The sequence below is a fragment of the Acanthopagrus latus genome, chromosome 8 (genome assembly GCF_904848185.1).
Source record: "Acanthopagrus latus isolate v.2019 chromosome 8, fAcaLat1.1, whole genome shotgun sequence".
Taxonomy (NCBI): domain Eukaryota; kingdom Metazoa; phylum Chordata; class Actinopteri; order Spariformes; family Sparidae; genus Acanthopagrus; species Acanthopagrus latus.
The window spans coordinates 26909398-26930840 of NC_051046.1; the positions used below are offsets into that span (position 1 = coordinate 26909398).

Consider the following 21443-nt stretch of genomic DNA (forward strand, 5'->3'; position numbering starts at 1 on the left):
AAGACATCAAACAAATATAAATCTCCCTGGAGGATTTTTTTCCTCCTCAAGTCAGACTCAACAAACAGCTTTGGGGCTTTGATGAGATGCTGTAAATATCTATGTACAAAGTAAATGACTTATGAGACTCAAGGCCAGTGTATGTGTGTGTGTGTGTGTGTGTGAAAACACGAAGCATACACTGACTTTGATAAGTCAGAAGCTCCAGCAGAGGACGAAGCTCCAATAGAGAGTCACGCCTCTTCTAGTTCCCTCATTGGACCTTATTTTCGGCAAAAACACTTAAAAATGGAGGTGAAAGGAGAGAGACAAATACATTTCTGACCCCGTTTGAATTGTGCCATGAACTAGACATATGACGTCTGTCAACTTAAAACTTTTCAACTAAGAAAGACTGTGAAAACAGGTAAATACAGTTCCCTCTCAACAGTCGTGTCAGTGACGCCATCTCATTGAATGGTCACCAAAGACTGTAGCTTAATCATTTTAGAGCTGCTCCTGTATATTAGCTGCTCAAACAACTTACAAACTACCCTTTCACATAACTGCAGTCGTTGGGATGTTCACCTTCGTTTCGGCTATATTGGTGTTTGAATTATGTTTTATGCGAGACACAAAACCAGATGATGTTTTAGTTTCTTTACGAGAAACTATGACTTTTTTGATTGGAGAATTATCTTTTAAATTGACAAGCATCACACAGTATGTGTAATTCATGGCACAATTATTATCATGTGGCTCTCTCCATTCACTGGCATAAAAAGTTTTTTTTCAGTTAAAAGGTCCCATGGAGCCGACCAGAAGGGGCCTGGCTCCAGTTCTCCACAACATGAGCAACAGATTTCTTGTCTGGCTCCTGTTTGGACTGTAATTTTTTGGTGGGGTTACATTTATAAATGATCCGTCATGTTGTGATTTGTTACCTCAAAATTGAAATTATTGTAGGCAACATTAAAGGGGAACAAGGCCCATTATTTCACACCTGCCACTGAAATGCATCTATAATATACACTAAAAAAATAATTTCCCTGAAACGCTTAACTTATGTCTTCAGTCACACATAAAATGTCCACCTAATTCTTCTACATACATTTTATGGTTAAATTAGTGTTAGGTAATCCATAAATTTAAAAAATGTGAATGATGTTTGAAAAATTTCGAAACATGTTGTGTGATTGAAATACATAAAGTCACTGTTTCGTGGAAATGACATTTTTTTGTGTTTGTGTCAAATTCTGCTTCCTCGCTCTCCTGCCAAACTCAGACTGTCATGCACGTCATTTCCAACTTTAAACTTCAGAGGTAGTTAGAATTGACAGTAAAACACCTCACCTCATTTGTTTTCAGTCATAATGTGTCCTGACAATCCATGCTGACAACTGCCACGATGCTGCGTGAGCTGCTTGACACCTAACACTTGTTGTCACTTTTCAGATTTGGGTTTCCGCAGCAGTGCATGTAAAGTTTAGAGGCAGTGCATTTACATTTGTGTTGAGATTTGTGTAATGAGAAAGGGGTTGTTTGTATTGACACGCAGAATTATTACCAAACTCTGCAGCTCCCCTCACTGTTTTCACTTCTTTCTGACATTGTTCTGCTATTCCGGCCTTCACAATCATGGTGCTCAGCTGTGTCGGTTTTGGCCACAGCTGGCAGAGGTTTTCAGCAAAGACGCTTCCCAACATTTACAAGTTGACTGAAGTTCAAACAGCAGCCAGACAAAGTCAACAACTGGCTGGTGAAAATGAGGCCAAAAGCCAAAAGGAGAGATGAAGGTGGTCATAAACAGAAACTCTAATTCAATGCTAATGTTGCTCTGTGTATGATGGAAGGGTAAATAGGCAACTGTTTGAGTTGAGTTGATGATATTTGAATTTTGTGTTTGCAGCTTGATCACCTGCCCCCAAGTTTCAGACATAAGTCTGAGTCATTAGATAAAAAAGAGCAAGTGCAGCAACTTTACATTTCAGGTGTCATATGCCAACCAAGGCCGGGATGCAACACTGAAATACCTCAAAAATGCGGGACTATCATGCAAAAATCAGAGATGACAATGCTAAATTTAGTGAGCCTGCATGTTAGCTACCGAGACATGAGCAAACATGGTCGCGATCGTTTTATGCTCTTTAGAAAGAAAAATACTTTAATTCATTGAGAAGACAAAGAGAGTTCATAAACGCTCAGCTGGGAGGGTTATGATACCTTAACTCTCCACCTTACTCCTCTATCCCAACAGGAATGACACCCTAGGGCTGGGGCTAGGAGCAAGGGGTGTGTTGGATTTGGGCCTAATGTTTCTTACACTAGGCGATATGTCAGAGGGAGGCAGAGATCAGCAGCAAGCGGACTAATTAAAAAGAAAAGCTCGCCCAGTATTTAAAAGCGGACATCTGGGCACATGTCAGATTTTATAAAGTTGCTGAGAACTGGCTGAGGCACGCTGCACATGTGGAATCTTTTTTGCACCCTGAGCCGATGTCTGCAGTCAAAAAAGAATACAGCGGAGGGTTAGCTAATCAGCCATGAACTGAGGAGGCGCTGTCAGCTTCGTGTGCAGCAGAGTCAAGTCTGTGCCGTTCGCCGCTATGTGTTTTTGCAGATTACGGCGCTTGTGTGATGCGCAGCAGACGGATTCACTCTAGCGGTGTTCCTTTAACTCACTTGGTTAATTGGGTCTTGGCTGAATTGAAACAGCCTGTGTGTGCGTATTGTTCTGCGTGAACGCGATCTCTGAGGATGAATGCGTGTTGGACTGGGCTTTTCTCCCCTGCTGTGTTCCCATTTCCTGGTCAACAAGCCCTGACTTGTCTCGTCTTTGATGTGAGCAATCGATCAGCGGCCGCCTTTAAACAATGAATGAGTGAGAGGGGAAAGGATTACAGATGGAAACGCAGCTGTCTGTAGCTCTGTGTGTGTGATGGATAATACTCAGGGCCTGAGTCCGTCACTGAAACAGAAAGATGACAGTCTCTATCTCACTCGGGTCCAACAGCTGCAGCTATTAGCAAAGAGACACAGAATATATTTAATGTCAAATGATGCACTGATATCTCTGATGATTTCTCACTCCATGTCACATGGCGCATTCACGTTCAATTGATCTTTTCTGTGTGTGTGTTTGGTTGTGTGTGTGTGTTTCCCAGTGCTGGGCCCGTGTCCTGGTGCAGAAGCCAGGAAGTGTAACTCCATCTATAAGGGTTTCGCTCAGTGTCTGATGGCTCTGGGCGACAGTCTGACGGACAGCGCCCGCAAGGATGAAGACACACACGAGATACACTCCATCTGCAGGTCAGTGTCCACGAACACACACGCGGTTCCACATCAAACACATTAAAATCCCAAAGCGCTGAGTCAGCTCAACAGAAAGTCTGCCAAGTTTCAGTATTGAAATGTGCATTTCTAAACCTCATGGGGCAGTTTAGGGTCAGTATTAGTCAGTGTGTTCAGTTTAGGAGAGAGGGTTTAGAAAACAAAGACAGCTCTTGAAGGGAAAGCAGTACACACTCTTTTGAGCAGGAACCGAGTATGCAAGTCTTTAGTTTAGACAAGCGTTTTACAATTCCACCAAGTCATCCTGCTATCTGATATCAATAGGGAGCATCCAGGATGTACATCTGTACAATACCGCAGATCGAAGTCGTGGCTAGCTAATCCCTCACTGGACCTGCTCAGGACCTGCTCACATGTTATAAACTGGGCGAATACTCAATTGTGATTGGCTGCAGGGTGTCAATTAACTCCTGATATACAAACACCTATGGAAGTATTCAAGTAGTTCCAGTGAAACGGTCTGTATATAGAAGTATATTGACAAGACCTATTGTATGTTTAATAATAGGTCTTGTTAAACGTACGGTCAAATTACATTTTTCAAGCCTGCACAATGTTTTTGAAATTTTTGACTGAATCTTGTTAACATAAGTAGCTGAGCCATTTCCAAACTCAAGAATGACCCAGCCCAATGTGAAGTTAGAATTTTTACAAATTACAAAGTTGTAATCACAACTCTGATCAAGGATATAGCCCTGGATGTTTTAGAAATAGCCCCGGATCTCTGTACCCTTACAAAAGAAAATGAAATATAATCGCCTAATGATGAAAATAGCCCCAGAGGTTTTTATGTGGTTGAATACTGAAAGGCGAGCAGCCACAAATGCAACATTGTGACCAGCACAAACTGCAGAAGCTGACCTGGCTTTCTTTATGGCTTATGCTCATATATGGGCAGAATCAGAATAATTTGTTGCAAATTCAGCATCAGTGTTATTATTTCCCCCTCTATGCATCACTGATATTACCAGAGCCCGTCTATTAGCCTACTGTTTAGTACCATTGCAGCATTTATAGTAGTTAATGAACTTACAGAGGTTTATAGTAGTTAGTTATTATGGACATACGGAGGTTTATAGTAGTTAGTTATTATGGACATACGGAGGTTTATAGTAGTTACTTATCATGGACATACGGAGGTTTATAGTAGTCAGTTATTATGGACATACGGAGGTTTATAGTAGTTAGTTATTATGGACATACGGAGGTTTATAGTAGTTAGTTATTATGGACATACGGAGGTTTATAGTAGTCAGTTATTATGGACATACGGAGGTTTATAGTAGTCAGTTATTATGGACATACGGAGGTTTATAGTAGTCAGTTATTATGGACATACGGAGGTTTATAGTAGTTAGTTATTATGGACATACGGAGGTTTATAGTAGTCAGTTATTATGGACATACGGAGGTTTATAGTAGTCAGTTATTATGGACATACGGAGGTTTATAGTAGTTAGTTATTATGGACATACGGAGGTTTATAGTAGTTAGTTATTATGGACATACGGAGGTTTATAGTAGTTAGTTATTATGGACATACGGAGGTTTATAGTAGTTAGTTATTATGGACATACGGAGGTTTATAGTAGTTACTTATCATGGACATACGGAGGTTTATAGTAGTTAGTTATTCTGGATATACAGAGGTTTATAGTAGTTAGTTATTATGGACATACAGAGGTTTATAGTAGTTAGTTATTATGGACATACGGAGGTTTATAGTAGTTAGTTATTATGGACATACGGAGGTTTATAGTAGTTACTTATCATGGACATACGGAGGTTTATAGTAGTCAGTTATTATGGACATACGGAGGTTTATAGTAGTTAGTTATCATGGACATACGGAGGTTTATAGTAGTTAGTTATTATGGACATACAGAGGTTTATAGTAGTTACTTATCATGGACATACGGAGGTTTATAGTAGTTAGTTATTATGGACATACAGAGGTTTATAGTTATTCTGGATATACAGAGGTTCTTTGGAATTAAAAGTCGCAGCCAGAGCAAGAAGACGTGGAGAGTGAGACATCATCTCCCCAGCCCCTGAGGAGGAGCAGGGATAGCTTGCTTGCACAGATTCAGCAGTCCTGCCATGAATTCAACCTCTATATCTTCACCTTGACGCCGTGTAGGCGTATGTGTTAATTATTCTAATTTTAATTTCCAATTTTGCCCGCTGTGGTAAATCAGATCAGAGCTGTGGTGGTGGGTGTAGTCTGGGTGTGCAGTCTCTGTTAAATGACAATTTTTTTTCTCTTAATACCCTACAAAGCCTACTGTAGGCGTAATGCAGATAGACAATGAAGCCAAGAAATTATAACAGGGAATGTGCTACCTGCTCTAACAGCCTACACACACAGCCCAGGTCTTATTACAGGCTATAACATCTTTAATGTAAACATTACTCAGTAGGCCTATAGTGTGGGAAAATTAGCTTTATTTGTGATTAAAATATGACGATGAGGACCCAATGATTGGCCTTCCTTTCCTTCTCAAACTACGTAGAAACTGCATCCTTAACAGCCCAACTTTCAAAATTTCCTGGGAAAGAAATCCCTGAAACCCTGTTCAAAAAGACTCTATCTGCGGGGCTAAAGCCCTGGATGTTTTACACTCCTAGTGACGCCCCTGGTTCCGATTCTTTTTTTTTCTTTCTTCAGCCTGTTGTAAATGACCTCTCGAGGCCTACCTGCAGTACATTCACGGCCCACCAGTGGGTTAGGGTTAGGTAGGCCTGCACTCTGGGAATCACTGTTCTCGGTGACAGCTGAGCCAAACAGTCCCATGAGGTGAGAGGAATATTTCATCTTCTGTTGCTAAGTGTAGGTTAGTCCTATTTACTGATGTAGTGAACAACGTCATTATTCCATATCCTTTTGAAATTGTTGTTATTGTTCCAGCTATTAGTCCAGCCCTCAGCTGTTGCCAGATAAACAGAGTTAACGCTTGTGAAAAACTTTAGATTTGGGGTTAGAGTTATTTATATTGAAAATATAAATGAATTGACTTGTTTCTCATTGGCAAGTGACCATGGTATACGCATGATAATGCCCTCCCAGGGGTCTATAATCAGGAATTATTGGATTCCACTGCACATCGAATAGTTCTGGCCTCCACATCATCCTGATGATGAACGCCTCATCAGGCATAATCCCTTACACAGGTGTACAATAATGGACGGAGGCTTTAAAGGTGTTAAATTTACAACATGGTTTAAAATAGACTCCTCAGTGTCATTACCTACATAAATAAGAGAACAGTGCTGGTACAGTAAGGTAAGCTGTCTGTATGATACATCTGACATGGAAAAGGGAATTCTGCACAGTGGATACTGAAGATGCTGTCGCACCGAACTGACATCATGACTCTTGATATTTCTTCCTCCATTGTTGCAAACTAAATTTTCATTTGCCATTCAGAGCGTGAGAGAATGAGCCTTTGACAGGCACACATCACAGGATGGTGATATAGTCCCTGATAAGATAAAAAATGATTTTACTGACTATGATTATATGAGAGGACTACTGAGTCCTCCATTCATACAAACAGATAACGGTGATTTAAGGAGCATGACTGCTAGATTGCCACAACTCTGCCAGGTGTCTCTTGAAGCTGAAGGGGAAATCACTTTCCAATGTGTTTATCTTGTTCATCGCATCATTTGTTGTATACACCGCCATCACAGTTCATTTGACACTGATGTAAAAAAAAAATAAAAAATATTGCTAACTGCAGCACCTTCAAGCTGAGTGCTTTTAAACTACAGTATAAAGTCCTTCCTGTAAGTGTAAAGATAAAGATAAATAAATATGAAATAAACAGTAATAAACTTGTTGCTCAAGTCATTACATCTCTCAAAAGTAGATAAAACTATTCCTGACCTCTGGCTGGTTGTGTCCTGTGACAGCGGTAAAATGTGAGAATCATAGCCCGTATAACTTACATAAGTTGATAGGAATCTCTAATTCAATTATTTAACAGTTAAAGACGTAACAACGAGAAATAAGGGACACAATAATGTGCGAGGCCCCTACACAGCTTCCTAAAAGCAATACATTCTGACTTTTAGTAGTTTTCTATCATCCATAATTTAAGAAACCCTGCTTTACTCTCTGTGTGTTTAACACAGAGCTGTAATGAACGTTACATGCTTTAGTATTCAGTAAGAGACATACTATATAGTTTAAAAGATAAGGCTGGTAGTTATATGGCACAGCTAATGTTCCATTTTCAGCTTTAATCACAACATACTGTATAGGAGAAACATTTAAATACCAAAGAAGTGACACACGGTCACCAGTTTTATTAACCTGCAAGTGAAAAACTCCAGGCAAGTGTTTTCTTGTTCACTTCGTCTCGTCTTTCTTTGTGGAAAAATGCAGACTCATCAAGATAACTTTGAAAACCAGTATCGTTACCATGCTAGTCACACACCGCCTGCGACTCACGCTGCAAGAGAGAGAGTCCAGTTGATTACTCTCCCAGCAAACGCTGGTGTTGCATCAGCTGGACAGAGTTTGTCATCATACGCTGGAGTGGTAGACTAATAAAAAAAATATTGAATGAGTGCAGCATTTTACTGGACTTGAAAGTGTGTTTGGGTGTTGGGAGGGGTTTCTTTAACTTTTTTTAAAAAAAAACTTTATTGACCAAATTAGCATATGAGTCAAAACACATACCAAGGATGTTCTGATTCTGTATAGGATTCTGTTTGATTTAAACACCTGGCCCCTCACAGTGCTGCCCTCCTCCTCTACAGCATATATTCACTCTGCAGCTCTCTTTTTAGCCTCTCATTGTTTCTGCTGGAGGCCTGGTGATGCTGATTAAAAATGCAGAACATCTCTCACTTCCCTTCTCTCCTCCCCACCTTTGATTTCCTCTCACCTCTCCATTTCTCTATATCCTGTATCTATCCATCATTTCCCGCCTTTCTCTCTGTCATCATCGCACCACTCTATTTATACATGCCTCTGCCATCCATCTTCCCAAGAAGTCGTATCCTCTCGACCAGGCAAAGGAGCCATAATGTGTGAAGGCTCTCAGAATAGGATCGCTGTTCTGAGTGCAGCTGTTTCTGTCGAGAGAAATTTGTACCGTAGCAAAATCATACCGAACTCTTTACTCATCACAGCACGCTGTACACAGATACTGGGAACAGCAGAGGTCAACCAAAAAAGTCAACGTAGGTGTTTCACTCAAATAAAGTTGCTCTACTGCAGAGCTGACAAGATAAGTAGCTATTTAATGCAACATAACAGGAATTGTGACCGGCACTCTTTTCTCACTACATTATGAATGAGGCTTTTGCAAACTAAAGAGCCTGATCAGGCGGTGACAGCGTACCTGCTCTATATAAAACAGCTTACAGACATTAGATAGTTCAGAGGGAAGTGCTGGTGCTCAGCTCACTGCGTGTGACTCAGTGGAACTGACTCCAGGGAATCCAGGGAGGATCTTCCTTTTGTTCAAAACATAACAGGCCCACAAAGCATGACACTATAGTCCTTGAGGAAAACCTAATTGAGTTATTTTGAATACATCCTCCTGTGAGGATAAATTATAGTATGGATTTCCATGACATTTACTGCAGACTTTCTTGTCTCCCTCGGGATGATTTGTAATAGCTTTAGTGGTCCTCTGACTTTACATCCGGCACCAACCATGAGGTCAAAATTGCAGTCTGTCCAGTTGGTTAGTTGAAGTCTGTACCTGAAGAAAAAAAGCATGACAAATGTCAAATCATCAGCCACTCAAAAGACAATGAATAGTGAAAATTCGTAGGACACCTCTATTTCAATGTAAAACAACATATTTGATAACCCATTAGCGACTCTAAGCTAACATTACCATGTGATAGTGTTACATGATACACTAGCTTATGTTTTTTTTCTCAAATATCAATTCACATTTGAATTCACATTCACATTTATTTAAAGCTGGAATTGAAACTGTATGTAAACAAATGGCAACGTTAGCTTGGCTTTGGTTGAATACTAACGTTAGATAAATGGTTATCACATATGTTGTTTGGACCAATGTCACTCCAGATCCGTCATCCTTTTTGTTGCTGATTCTCTACATGTGTAGGTCCTGCAACCTTGAGCACTGCAACATAACAGTATTCTGGCGTTTTGAGCCTCCCTCCCTGAGCGCCGTCATTATGGATCCCGCTGGTGATTCTTGCAAGACCTGCCCCCACTGCAAGCTTCTGATCGACTTGCATCTATCGTTTTCATATAACGAAGGCCACAACAGCTATATGGTTTGAGTACTCAATTATGAATACATCCATCAAGTGTACTGATGGAAGAAGGTGTAAAAAAATGACAGGGTACCGTACAACTGATAGGTGCCTTCTTAACATCCAAAAAAAAAGGAGATATTCGTATGGTACTGGTAGACCACTAGACAACATGAGGGAGGGAGATCAGTGAGACCTATTCTTGGCCGTCCTCCCCGACACACCCCTGGGTGCCCTGGTCACCTGCTGGACAACCACACTGAGGGAGGATGGTGAGTGGGCCACTATGAATTTCTTGTTGAATGACATCAGAATTAGCAGCTAGCGTGCTGTTTCCTGACTGTATATTCAGTGGTTGTCCGGTGTTCATGGGTTGTGCCTGTGTTTGGTTTTGTAAAACAAGCAGCCAGCCACAGAGGTGAATGACACAAGAGGAGCAGCAGAAGACGAGGAAGGGATCGACCAGATTGGCGAGATAACCGGGCGGACTACAGCTCGTAAACTGCCAGAACCAGAACTGCACTATTCGCTAACAGTTTGACTCCAAGCATAAAGAACCCAACCAACCAAGGCAACCAGTCAGAGAAAGAGTAGGGCAGGTCTAGCAAAAAAAAAAAAAAAACAACAAAAAAAAATTAATATGGTCTATGTTAGCATTTAACCTGTGACACCTGTTAACACTTTAGCATTGTCATTGTGAACACATTAGCATGCAGAAACTACCATATAGATTAAGGAACCTTCGCCTTGAAAATAAGTAGTTCGTCCAAATACCCACACTCGAGGGTGGAACGAAAAGCCGTCTGTCCTACAGAGAGGGGGCATTGTTTAGACACAGGGGTGGCAGCATGCATTTTCAGACAGTCTCTCCTGTAGCCATAGTGTTGCATTCAGTTGTTCACTATTCAAAAGAAGTTGCACAGAGACTGAAAAAAAGAGAACTTGAGAGAGAAGGTCAAACCCTGGCTCCTTCTTTCACAACGTGAACTGGAAGTGAATGCTGGCTCGTTGATTTCGGATAAGTTGCAGGAAATTCAAACAGAGACCCCCAATTTCCGTGTGGGAAAGGTTTCGGAAAAGGGGGCATCCAACTTTTTGATGAAGTGCACCCACTTTCATTCTCTTCCTTTCTCTGCATTATTTCATCTATGCAAGAATGATGTGTGCATTCATGTGTATTTATGTTCAGTACCCTTATGCTCAACATTTTAGGACCAGGGTTTTGATCAAATTAAGGGCACAAGAATGGTTCGAGAATTTTCTCACAAGGAGAATAACAACTTCTGGAAGTGTGTGTGTGCATGTGTGCGTGTGTGCGTGTGTGCGCGCGCATGTGTTTGTGTCACCGTGGCCCTGCAGCCCACCCGTGGTACCACTCCACTGTTGTTAAGTCTCTTCTATTCCTTGAGGTACCAATTAAACTACTAATCCTGCAACCCAGCCACCTTAGTGTGAGTGTTGCCTAATGCTGGGACATAAGAGCTCCCTCTCTCTCTCACTCCTACACACACACACACACACACACACACACACAAGGTCCACATACCCACCTCTCTCCAATCTACACTCTCTGTGTCCTCACCTCACTTCTTCTTTCTCCTAATTTTTGCTCTCTCTCATCCCTCTCTACTTGCCTCTCTTCCTCTCTTTGTTTGCTCTCTCTCTCTCCTCTCCTCTTCCACCTCCTTCCATCCCTCCTCTCTGTTTTCCTTTTCAGCTTCCTCTCTCTGCTCAGGAATATGGTTTTAGTACTTCTATCAGAGCCACTTAATGAGGAGGTAGCATGGCGCTCCCCTCTGAAGATCCACAAGCACATTCAAATGTTCGCATGCACACACACACACACACACACACACACACACACACACACACACACACACACACACACGCGCGCTACAGTGTAGTCTGAATAAGAGGCTATGATTTGCATCTAGGCCAAGGCTGCTCCATTGTCAGAGTGCTCCCAGGAGTGCAGCACTGCTTTTATTCCTCATATTCACAATAGGCATTATGCGGCTGCAATCATTCGCCGTGAATCGAGAAGAGGTTAGGTGAAAAGGGAATATTTGGGGCTAAAGATGCAGAGGAATTAGGCACAATAGACTTAAACAGTAACCTTTTGCTGCAGCTTTAAAAAGAAGACGGGAGGCTCAGATAAAGAGAAGGAAGCACACAATGAGGCAACTTCTGAAGTGTTTATGGGTTATCAATAATGCATTTAGTAATGGTTAAACCACTTGTTATCAGCTTTGAATAATTTCATTAAGTAGTTATAATGGCCTGTCTTACACAAATAGAAAAAAAAAGGAACTTGGCAACACAAGCTTTCTCTCTCTCTCTCTCTCTATCTCTCTCTCTCTCTCTCTCTATATATATATATATATATATATATATATATATATATATCTATATATCTATATATCTATACATATATCTATATCTATATATATATATACATATACTTTTTTCTATCAATACAGCTCTCCCACATGTACAGACTGAGTGAACTGTGTCTCAGTCCCAGGGTCAGTATCATCCCTTTGAATTTGTTATTTTTAAAAGCAGTGTGTGGGCGCTTTAAATAAAAAAGTACAAGGATTCCGTGACCAAAAGGAAAGAAGCATAAGCTGCTAATGCAAGTGTTACTTGGCCTGTATCGACTGGAGACTCCCAAAAAACATGGTGTTTCAGGGTGTTGTGTGCCTCGCCACCTGTAACTCCAGATAGAGATGATTTTTTTCTGCCCGGCCCTGTCCCGCGTAAAACCAACTATAAATGTTGACATATTGATTTAAATCCAGAACATAGTCTTTCTGGAAACATATTACTGTAGTTTAATTACCTAAACCTAACCAAGTACTTTTACTGCCTACACTTAACCAAACTGCCCCTGAAAATTGGAAATTTCCTTTTAAATACCTAAAACCTAAAACAACTACTACTGCTTTCACATGGGACACGTAACTGTGGTCACCTACACAAAAGCAAAGTTTTTTGTCTACTTGGTCAGCGCATCATTTCAGGTGATGCATTCTTGAGTGCTTTTATACTATTATTATTGCAAGACCTACATTTCCAAGAGGTTTTCCAGCAGGAAAATTCTCATTAAGCAACCCAAACAGTCCTGAAAAGCAAGGAAATGCACATAGATGAAGTTAAATACACAAATGATTGGAAAGCAATGTGCAGTCAGAGTATGGGCTGGAGCGTTCACTACTATGTCCCCAAATACCACGTTTTTAGTGAGTCCCATGTGGACTGTTTATTTAAGTAGCATATAATACCATCAAATGATATGCCACAGTGAAGACTCTAAGCTCGTGCATGAGTGTATGAGTTGAGCTGAGACCAGTCCAATGTATGTAATAAGGGCATTTTCTCCAGCTAGTTAAAGGAACCGGTGTGGCCTGCTGTGTAGGGCTGCATGATTATTTGTCAAATCAATTAAATCACTTCCAGACAGACTACCAGACACCGTCATCTGGCCCACATCAGAGATGGGGACTCGAGTTTGTGACTTGGACTGAAGTCACACTGATGTTGCACACACTTGACTCAGTCTTGAGATTCGGGACTGGAGAACAATGTCTCTTTTTCCTTTTTGGTCCATCAACATTGAGAAAATGTCTGACGAGCTAAACGTCATTCCCTCATGTGTAACGCTTCTGGTGCGCGCACAACAACTCTATAGCAGTCAGCACAAAAACTGCTCTCCTGTTTGTCATAGGCGTTGCCTATAGGAACTACACTGCAGATGCCAACAGAAGAACTGCCAAATGAAATGTTTTAGGAATGAATATAAATGCTGGATCAGACTTTATCAGACACTGGAGAGGTCAATCACTTCAATGTGAAAGTTAACCTCAGTGCCTACACATGTAAAGACTATTGAACAACCCAGACAACTGTATCCACAAAAATCTCCTGTTCATTGAGAAAAATTAATTAAGATGGCCAGTAACTCCAGTGGTATTTCATATTGAGTTTTACATTCATGCAAGGGATCATTTTTGTTGCACAAAGAAAGGAGCCAAATTTCTCAAATGGTAGATATCTCTGTTTGAACAAACCTGTTCATGTTTTAAAATCTCCAGTTTATGGACTTTCAGTATAGTTCAGATAATTTGGCAGCAATAGTGTTTTGCATTTAGCTACTGTAGGTGTGTATTTATATTGCACAGCAAAATGCAGTTATTCATTTAAAGAAAACTTTACACATTTTGCATTGCAATTGCATGTTTAAAGTGATCATATACCAAATAACTAATCCGTTGTGATAACTCTCCATGATAATAGATAAAGGAGTCTGGATGTGTGGGTTATCTAGGTGTGCATTCAGGTCACGCTGCTTTTGTGTTACTTTTTGTGCTACTAGTTTAAAGTTGCTACGTTAGGCCTTGTCCACACCAGCCCGGTTAATTTTGCAACCGAGGTTTTGTTAAATATAAAAAAACGCGTCCACACGGGTGTAATAAAAATAACTTTGTACACATGCAACCGTAAATCCGCCACCAATTGATGCAATATACGTGTAATACATATGCCACAGCAATAGGTGGTGATGTAACATAAAACGGGAAGGCTATTTTAACCAATCAAAATAGTTTAAAACCGGAATGGGAAAGCGCGGCAAATGCCAAAACATATAACAACAATGGCGAGTCGCAGGGGGGAATCGTTTGTATGGACTGAGCTGGTTAACTAGGGTTAGTTCTAGATTGTTAACAACCTCTAACCACCTTCTAACTGTCATTACTCTGTGTTTATATTGCTGCACGCACAGTATTTACAAAGGCATGCGCTCAGCTCTGACGTAAGCAACGGAAATATTCGCGGTTGTCATCTCCACACGCAATCACTGAAACTTGAATGGGCTGAAAACCCTGCTCACCCTGGACCCCGGTTTCAAAAGACCACGGTGTCAGTGTTCCAAAAGCACGGTTGCATGCGGATAGAACAGTAAAACTGGGAACATAACTTCACAGTTGCAAAATTAACCGGGCTGGTGTGGACGGCTCCAAAGTGTAAATGCCCTCTAGTGGACAGAACGTATAACAACCACTGCACACAGCCTGCGTATACAGTGAATACGTGCATAGTAAATACAAATAATATGTTTAAATCTGAGACTTAACAATTCAAATATGATTTTAATATTGCAAATATCAGGAATTACATTGGAATGGGATCACAGAGGAAGATTGAAAGCGCTATTAAACCATGCATCGCCATATCCTTCAGGTCCCCAGTCCAGAACTTTGATATATGCCTTGTCTTCTGTTGAAAGCCCTGTAGACAGCTAGTTTTATTGCTTAAACGCAATAAAACTTTTTGTTGGACAAATGAGAAATTGTGTGAGAGAATCGTGATCTAAATACTTGGGGAGAAAAAAAATCGTGATTCACATTTTAGCAAGAATCGTGCAGCCCGTACTGCTGCGCCTGTACTCACACAGGCTATTGTTAGTGGGACAAGCACAAAGTAGGATGCGGTCCATGCCCCTCCGTTGGGTACCCACAAGCATAAACACACACCCACTTTACGCAAATCAATAACCAGCCCATACCTCGCCAGTGACTCACAGTGCAATGACGCATCACAGCATATCTTATGCTCACAGATACCTGATATTCACCATGAAGGAATGGATCTGGAGAGAAAAACAGAAAACCTACTGCTGTTAGAGGCAGAGGTTATTGTTACGCACACTCAGAGAGAAGAGTAACACAGCAAACAGCTCTCCATGTGAATATAGAGGGAATGTGGGAGAGCACCAGTTAAAGAATCCCAAATATCAATCATTCTAACATCAATACAGAGTGAGGGGGGGGTACACACATAATGATAATCGGGCTGATTTTGCTCCGATTTCACCCCTTCCTGACCATGGAAGATTATCTTCTCTTACAAGATTATCTTATTCGATTATCCTGAGGTCTGTGGTTTGTTAAAAGTCAATTTGTCCCGATAATTTGCTCGGAAATGGGTCGCGGCAGACAATTGGAAATGTTAAACTTGTTCAATATTTACGACGAAAAATCCTCATGTGTGTGGGGAAAGTGTGAAATGTGACGTGAAATGCAACGTAGCCAACCAGCTGACTGAGGAACACGGAAGCGGACCTAAATAAAAACAGAGGCGAGAGCTAACTTTTCCTATGGGGGTGTTTGAATTAGCCATTTTAATGTTTTTAATGGGATTAGCATCGGCGCTACTGTTAATCGTTATGCGCTACCGTTAACTGTCATACTGGTGGTGAATGCGAGTATTGTGTGTTGTCAGAAAAGCTCACATTCCTTCTTATGTGTCTGCCATATCTTTCATGTTTTAAAACGTTTATTTACTCTTTTTATATACAGTCTATGCTCTTTTCCGTTTATGAAGAGCCCGGTGGCGCTGGGGTTGTTGCCATTGGTTACTGTAGATCACGTTTGATCTCGCGATATTTCTGGCTCGGAGATCGGCCGTGAGACAGATAATCTTTATGTGTGTGGTGTCCTGTGCTGAGAATATCGGAGCACACCACACACAGTGCGATAAATGTGGGGGCGCTACAGATAAAAAATCTCTTAAGATTTATAAAATCCTTATGTGTGTACCCCCCTTTAGAAAACTAAGAGGCATCCCGCAGATAGACAAGAATGATGGAGCAGGGGGAGAAGAAGTTACATCAGAATAAGTTTTCTTTAAAATCAGACATTGTAAAGGTGCAATATTCAAGAGTCGACCACTGCCCTCAAAACACAGAGGGGGCAGCATATCACCAGAGGAACCACTAACCACTGCCAACTGTAGCTGCCGCTAGTGAGATAGCACAGTTAGCTGTGCTGCTAGCAGCTCTGACTGGGCCGTCAGGGACTAGGTGAGTGTTGCGGCCCGTATCAGTCAAACTGTATCAGTTATCAGAGAGTTATTTTATTCCTGGCTGAGGCAATAATAACATTTAGAGTATTTTCTGTCTCCTATGAATCATGTCAAGCACCCTCATCTATCCTGCTCTGATGTACTGATGTCGAACATAAAACAATGATAATAAAGACAGTAAAGCGCAAAGGGATACGGCCCCCCCATCATATGACAGATAGTTATGACCATGCAGTTAAGGTAGGCAGTTGGGTTCAGTGCCCCCAGTACAGACCAAGTTTTTATGTGGTCTGATCTGTAGATTTTATCAGGTCAGCTAGAGATCTGAAGAAACTCTGATGCTACACAGCAATGAGGAAAAGGTCACTGATGCGTCTCACATTATCCTTACTAAGCAGGGTCTTTCAGCTCGACAAACAAAAGAGTGTGAATGAGGCGGACTCACAATATAAAAACCCCCAGATCTATTATGTTGACTAAACATGTCAGGGACAAATTAGTGACACCATGAGTCATACAGTGGATACTCGATAGGATGGGCTTAATCAGAGGGATTAAAGACTTATCCAAGAATCTCATAGATTTAAATAAATCAGTAATTTCGGGATACACAAACTGTGCCGCAACAAAACATTTAAAACAGCCCCAGGAAAGGACACGACCATTCGTTTTAAGAAGTTTAACTCTACAAAGTCTGAAGAAAGGTCTCGCCTTAATTACAGGATGTAGCCGAAGCACAACACTCAGAAAACTCGTCATAGAATCTGTTCAGCTGAAGTATTTTTTGAAGTATAAAGAAGAGCAAGGTAAAAATGTAACCTGTGTTTCCATGGTTACAGCCGCACAAACAAAAGCTGGATGTCCACCAGCCGCTGCGATGGATGTTATCAGAAAAAAATGATTCACTCACTTTGGAACCCAGCTCACAGGGTACAGGCACTGTTGCCTCACAGCTTGGAGGTTGTGGGTTCCAATCCCACAACCTTTTTGAAGACTGATTCCTTTGGCATTGTGTTTCTTGGTGGTTACTGCAGCGGGCGGAGGCCGGTCTCTGTGCTCGGTGCGGAGATGTGGGTGTTTTATGAATAATCCACCGACTCTTTTCAGCCTTTGCACCCTTTCAGCACTTGCGACTGGCACACAGATCTCCTCTCTGCTATCTGGAGTAACTGTGGATGCACAGACTGACGGTTATTATATTAGTCATGTGAGAAAAATACCATAAACTCTCAGTTGAGTAGACCGTCATAGGATTAATTAATACTAAGATTATGTTGGGTATACCACAAGGTGTAAAAACGAAAGAACAATGCTTTCACAACCACATGCTAGATGTTTCTTTTTTTTAATTTCTCTACTGTATTAATGAACAATTATTTTATGATGTACTTACTTAAAGACTGTCGAACAGGGCCCACAAAGCTCCGCACCCCTTCCCCTCAGCAGACTACCCCCCCTCCCTTCACTCAGCAGTGTTTCCATCTGCCTTTATATTTTTATCCTCTACAGATTTAGATAAGGCCATTCATGCTTTCATCGCATCTCATTGCTGCGTCTCTATTCCTATTCCTGCCTCAGTTTGAAGTCACTTTGAGCTCTACAGCTCATTTAGGATGCAGCAGTTAGGATTTCAACCGAACGCCAAACAAAGACACCATAATATTCCCAAGTTCTGCGTCGCTTTCTGGAGTAGATTTAGATATGGTTGAAAGGGGCAAAAAGGAGGCGTTTCAGTTCTTCCTCTTTTCATTTTGACAAAAAAGCTGCCACATATACAAGAAAGTGGGGTTACAGATCTGTAAAAGTGTCTGCCGCTCACAAATTCTGCATAAAATTGGTTCTTTAACATGTATAAAAATAGTTATTTACTGTTTAAGCCTTTACTGCAGAGACACTGCATGGATCAAGCATTGTGTGAGTGGGAAATATAAAGTGTTTTTCAACTTCAACAAGGTGAAGGAAGCCTTCTTGAAGCACGCCAACCCGGTAACCCTGATGAAGGCCACTGCAGCTGAAGTGTGATGATTTTAGTATAAAAGCTTTGTCAAACTCATCAAAAATAGCTGAATTCTTTTCATTTATTTGCTTCTTGCAACCCACCGGAGCTGAGAGGCTGCGACAGGGGTTGTTTTTTTTTAACCTTTAGTAAAACAACCTTGGACAAAATAGTCGCGATGCTTTCTGAGGATTCTGCAGGATGTGAAAAAAAAAAAAAAAGATCCACATTACTGAAGACTTCGACAAAATCACTTTGGAATCCATTTTGCGTTATTTCCAGCTCTGTTGTGAAAGATGACTGGGAAACTTGCTGAATGTTCCAAGATAGTTTGGGGCTAGTTAATAATCTTGTTAAACTAGTTTTCTTAGATTGAAATATTACCAAATAAGAAATGCAAGTGTAGATGGGAGGGAAGTGGGAACTGTGATGGTGATGTATATTATATCATGTTAATTGTACAGTGTTAATTGACAATGTTTAGCAGCATGGAGGTCGGCTGGTCGTAAATAGTACATTTTGGCTGTGATAACCAAGATCTGTTCTGTTCAACTCTCCATGATGAAGTGCAGCGCTGGCAGTGTTGGGAATGTAGAGCAAACTACATTTCTACCCCTGGAGAAATGTAGTTTGTAAAACTACTGTTAAAAAAAGTAGCTCTAGCAACTACTTATACTCATTTAATTCAGTGTTAAATAAATCAACACATGGTGTGTGTGAAACAAAATATAATAGCCTACAAAAAATTCACATGCCGGAAGAAATTTGCCTCTCAACTCGAGAGGAAAAAGTAAAAAAAAAAAAAAAGTCAAAATAATTGTTGTTTTCGGCTTGCAGGGCTCACATGTGAACACGTAGGTCGTGTCTGTAGATGCATCTGTATCCAACATGTACATGCTCAAATATGGCCAGGGTTGGGCTGGTGTGTTAGGGGGCACATTTGGGGTAGCAGGAGGGTTGTCCATGACATGGTTGTGCCATATGATCACTGCCTCCCTTGGCACAAAGACCCACCCACTCTGTGAAGCATTTGAGTGCTGCCAGGGCAAGCCAATTAGAGGCAGCGTTGGCTTGGCATGTCACGACGTGTTTCATGCCTTTTTTCAAAGAAAAATAAAATTTCTATTATATAGGTTATAGCTTTTTTGAATAAAAAATATTTCATGTTATTGGTCAAAATTGTAGCCTGTAAATTCAGTGGTTAAACTACAAAAAATGACCCAAAAAGTAGTTGAATTACTTGATGCAGCACAAAATACAAATGTAGTTTAACTACCAGCAAGTTACAGCAAATTGTAGTTAAGCTATGTAGTGCTGGCATGCTAACAGCTAGCTGCCGCAGGGTATCTGGCTGTCAGGCAAACACAGACCACTGTGTGGCTCTTAGGTATATTCTTTTCTTTTTTTATCTTTTCTTCAGGTTAAACGTGTTGCCCTGTAGGTTGGGTATTTTGCGTTACAAATATTGCCAGTCGGTGTGTGTTGCCCTGAGTCATTGTGTCTATCACCTGACTGGAAAGATGTGCTGTCAGGAGGAATGGGAATTTGGCACTGATTGATTTAACATGAATCTGTCCACCAGTAGTGCGGATGTAATTCTGGCTGTAAGGTGCAATATGGATGAATTTTAGATAAAAAAAAAAAAAAAAAAAAGTTTTTTAAAAAGTACTAAAATGATCACCAAAATGTGATGAAATAACAGCTTTGACATCATGGCAAAGATGTCTGTTCATTGTGCTGCAGAGAGCTTCTTAAGTTAGCATGCTAACTAGCTAGCCCCAGGGCTGAAAACCTCTTTCTCCCAACAGGCCAAAGCTCCTGTGCTAGCATGGTGAACACAAACTACTCCTAGGTAGTCCGGCTAGCTGCTCGACCAACTGAGCGAACAAGCTTCAGTCATGGTCAGCAGGTTACAGTCGGCAGTGACTTTAGTGATATGCTGCCTCCGACTCAGACAGACTCAGAAAAGTACGAGCTTTGGACCCGTGCCGATGCGTGACAGTTTTGAGGGAGGGCAATTGCGGACACGCTTTGAACAGAGTCAGGCTGGTTGTTTTCGCCTGCCTCCATTCTTTATGCTAATTTATGCTAAGCGGCTGCTGGTGTCAGCTTCATGTTTATAGTACAGACATGGGAGGCTTCTCATCTAACTCTCCACAAGACGGCAAATTAGAAGCAGCCTATCCTGCTCTCTGCTTTGACTTAAGTGCGTTCTGAAGCTAATTATCTTGATCGAATGTAAATTGATTATACTCTGTAACTGTAGCTCTATACACACTCAGTGTACTAAAGACTTTAGTCCTATGATCTGCCCAATGTCATCTACTTTACTGGTTTTTTCAGCTCCTCTGTGTATTCCGTCACTTTTGTACCCGTACGAGCTGCTGTTAGCCTCTCTAACACATATCTAAATGAATCTTTCCTGTCATTATGCATTTGCTCTTGACCCTAAAGTGGAAAACTCTGCTCTAGCTCATGATTCTCCGATGTACATGGTGCAGACTGTGTCATCGGAGTTGAACACGCAGTACCTTTTAGTTCCTTGTGTTCCCTCATCCACGTCCCATGATGCTCTGCGGTTTCCCTGCTCTCCTCCCTTGCACTTCTCCGATTTCCTGAAACAACTTTGTTCAGCTAAATGTGCCCCATATGTCAGGAAATGCTGCGACACAGGGCCACAAACACTCAGTTGACCACATTGCCATTTATATTTCAAGTTAAATTTAAAAAAAAAAACAACAAAAAAAAAAACGAGCCCAGAGCTGGGGTTTGGAGGTTTCCGGATGTCAGCAGCAGCATGTTAGCTGCAGAACAGACGTACTCTCAGGAGGTTTTATTATTGTGAAAGCAGCTGGTTGTCTGTCAGTGTCCTCAATGCGTTTTCTGCTGTCTCTGCACCACCTGTGACTTGAGCACAAGACCCACACACCTACACCTACATACACACTGCAGGAGGACACACACAAGTTCCGACCGTACAAACCGAAATCTCTGCACCGCT

At 41.2% G+C, this 21443-nt stretch overlaps 1 protein-coding gene and 1 long non-coding RNA gene across 2 annotated transcripts in view; one reads left to right on the plus strand and one right to left on the minus strand.

The window, feature by feature from the left end:
- Positions 1–21443, plus strand: part of nrn1la (neuritin 1-like a) — an 88218-nt gene that overhangs the window by 55886 nt on the left and 10889 nt on the right. Inside the window, exon 2 of the mRNA XM_037105827.1 lies at positions 3144–3288. Within this exon, the coding sequence (XP_036961722.1) occupies positions 3144–3288 (145 nt within the window). The remainder of the gene's footprint in view (positions 1–3143; positions 3289–21443) is intronic.
- LOC119023725 lies at positions 8464–21068 on the minus strand. The gene is made up of 3 exons (XR_005076323.1): positions 20974–21068; positions 17357–17615; positions 8464–9050 (listed from the first exon to the last, which is right to left on the minus strand). It is a non-coding gene; the product is annotated as an uncharacterized LOC119023725 (long non-coding RNA).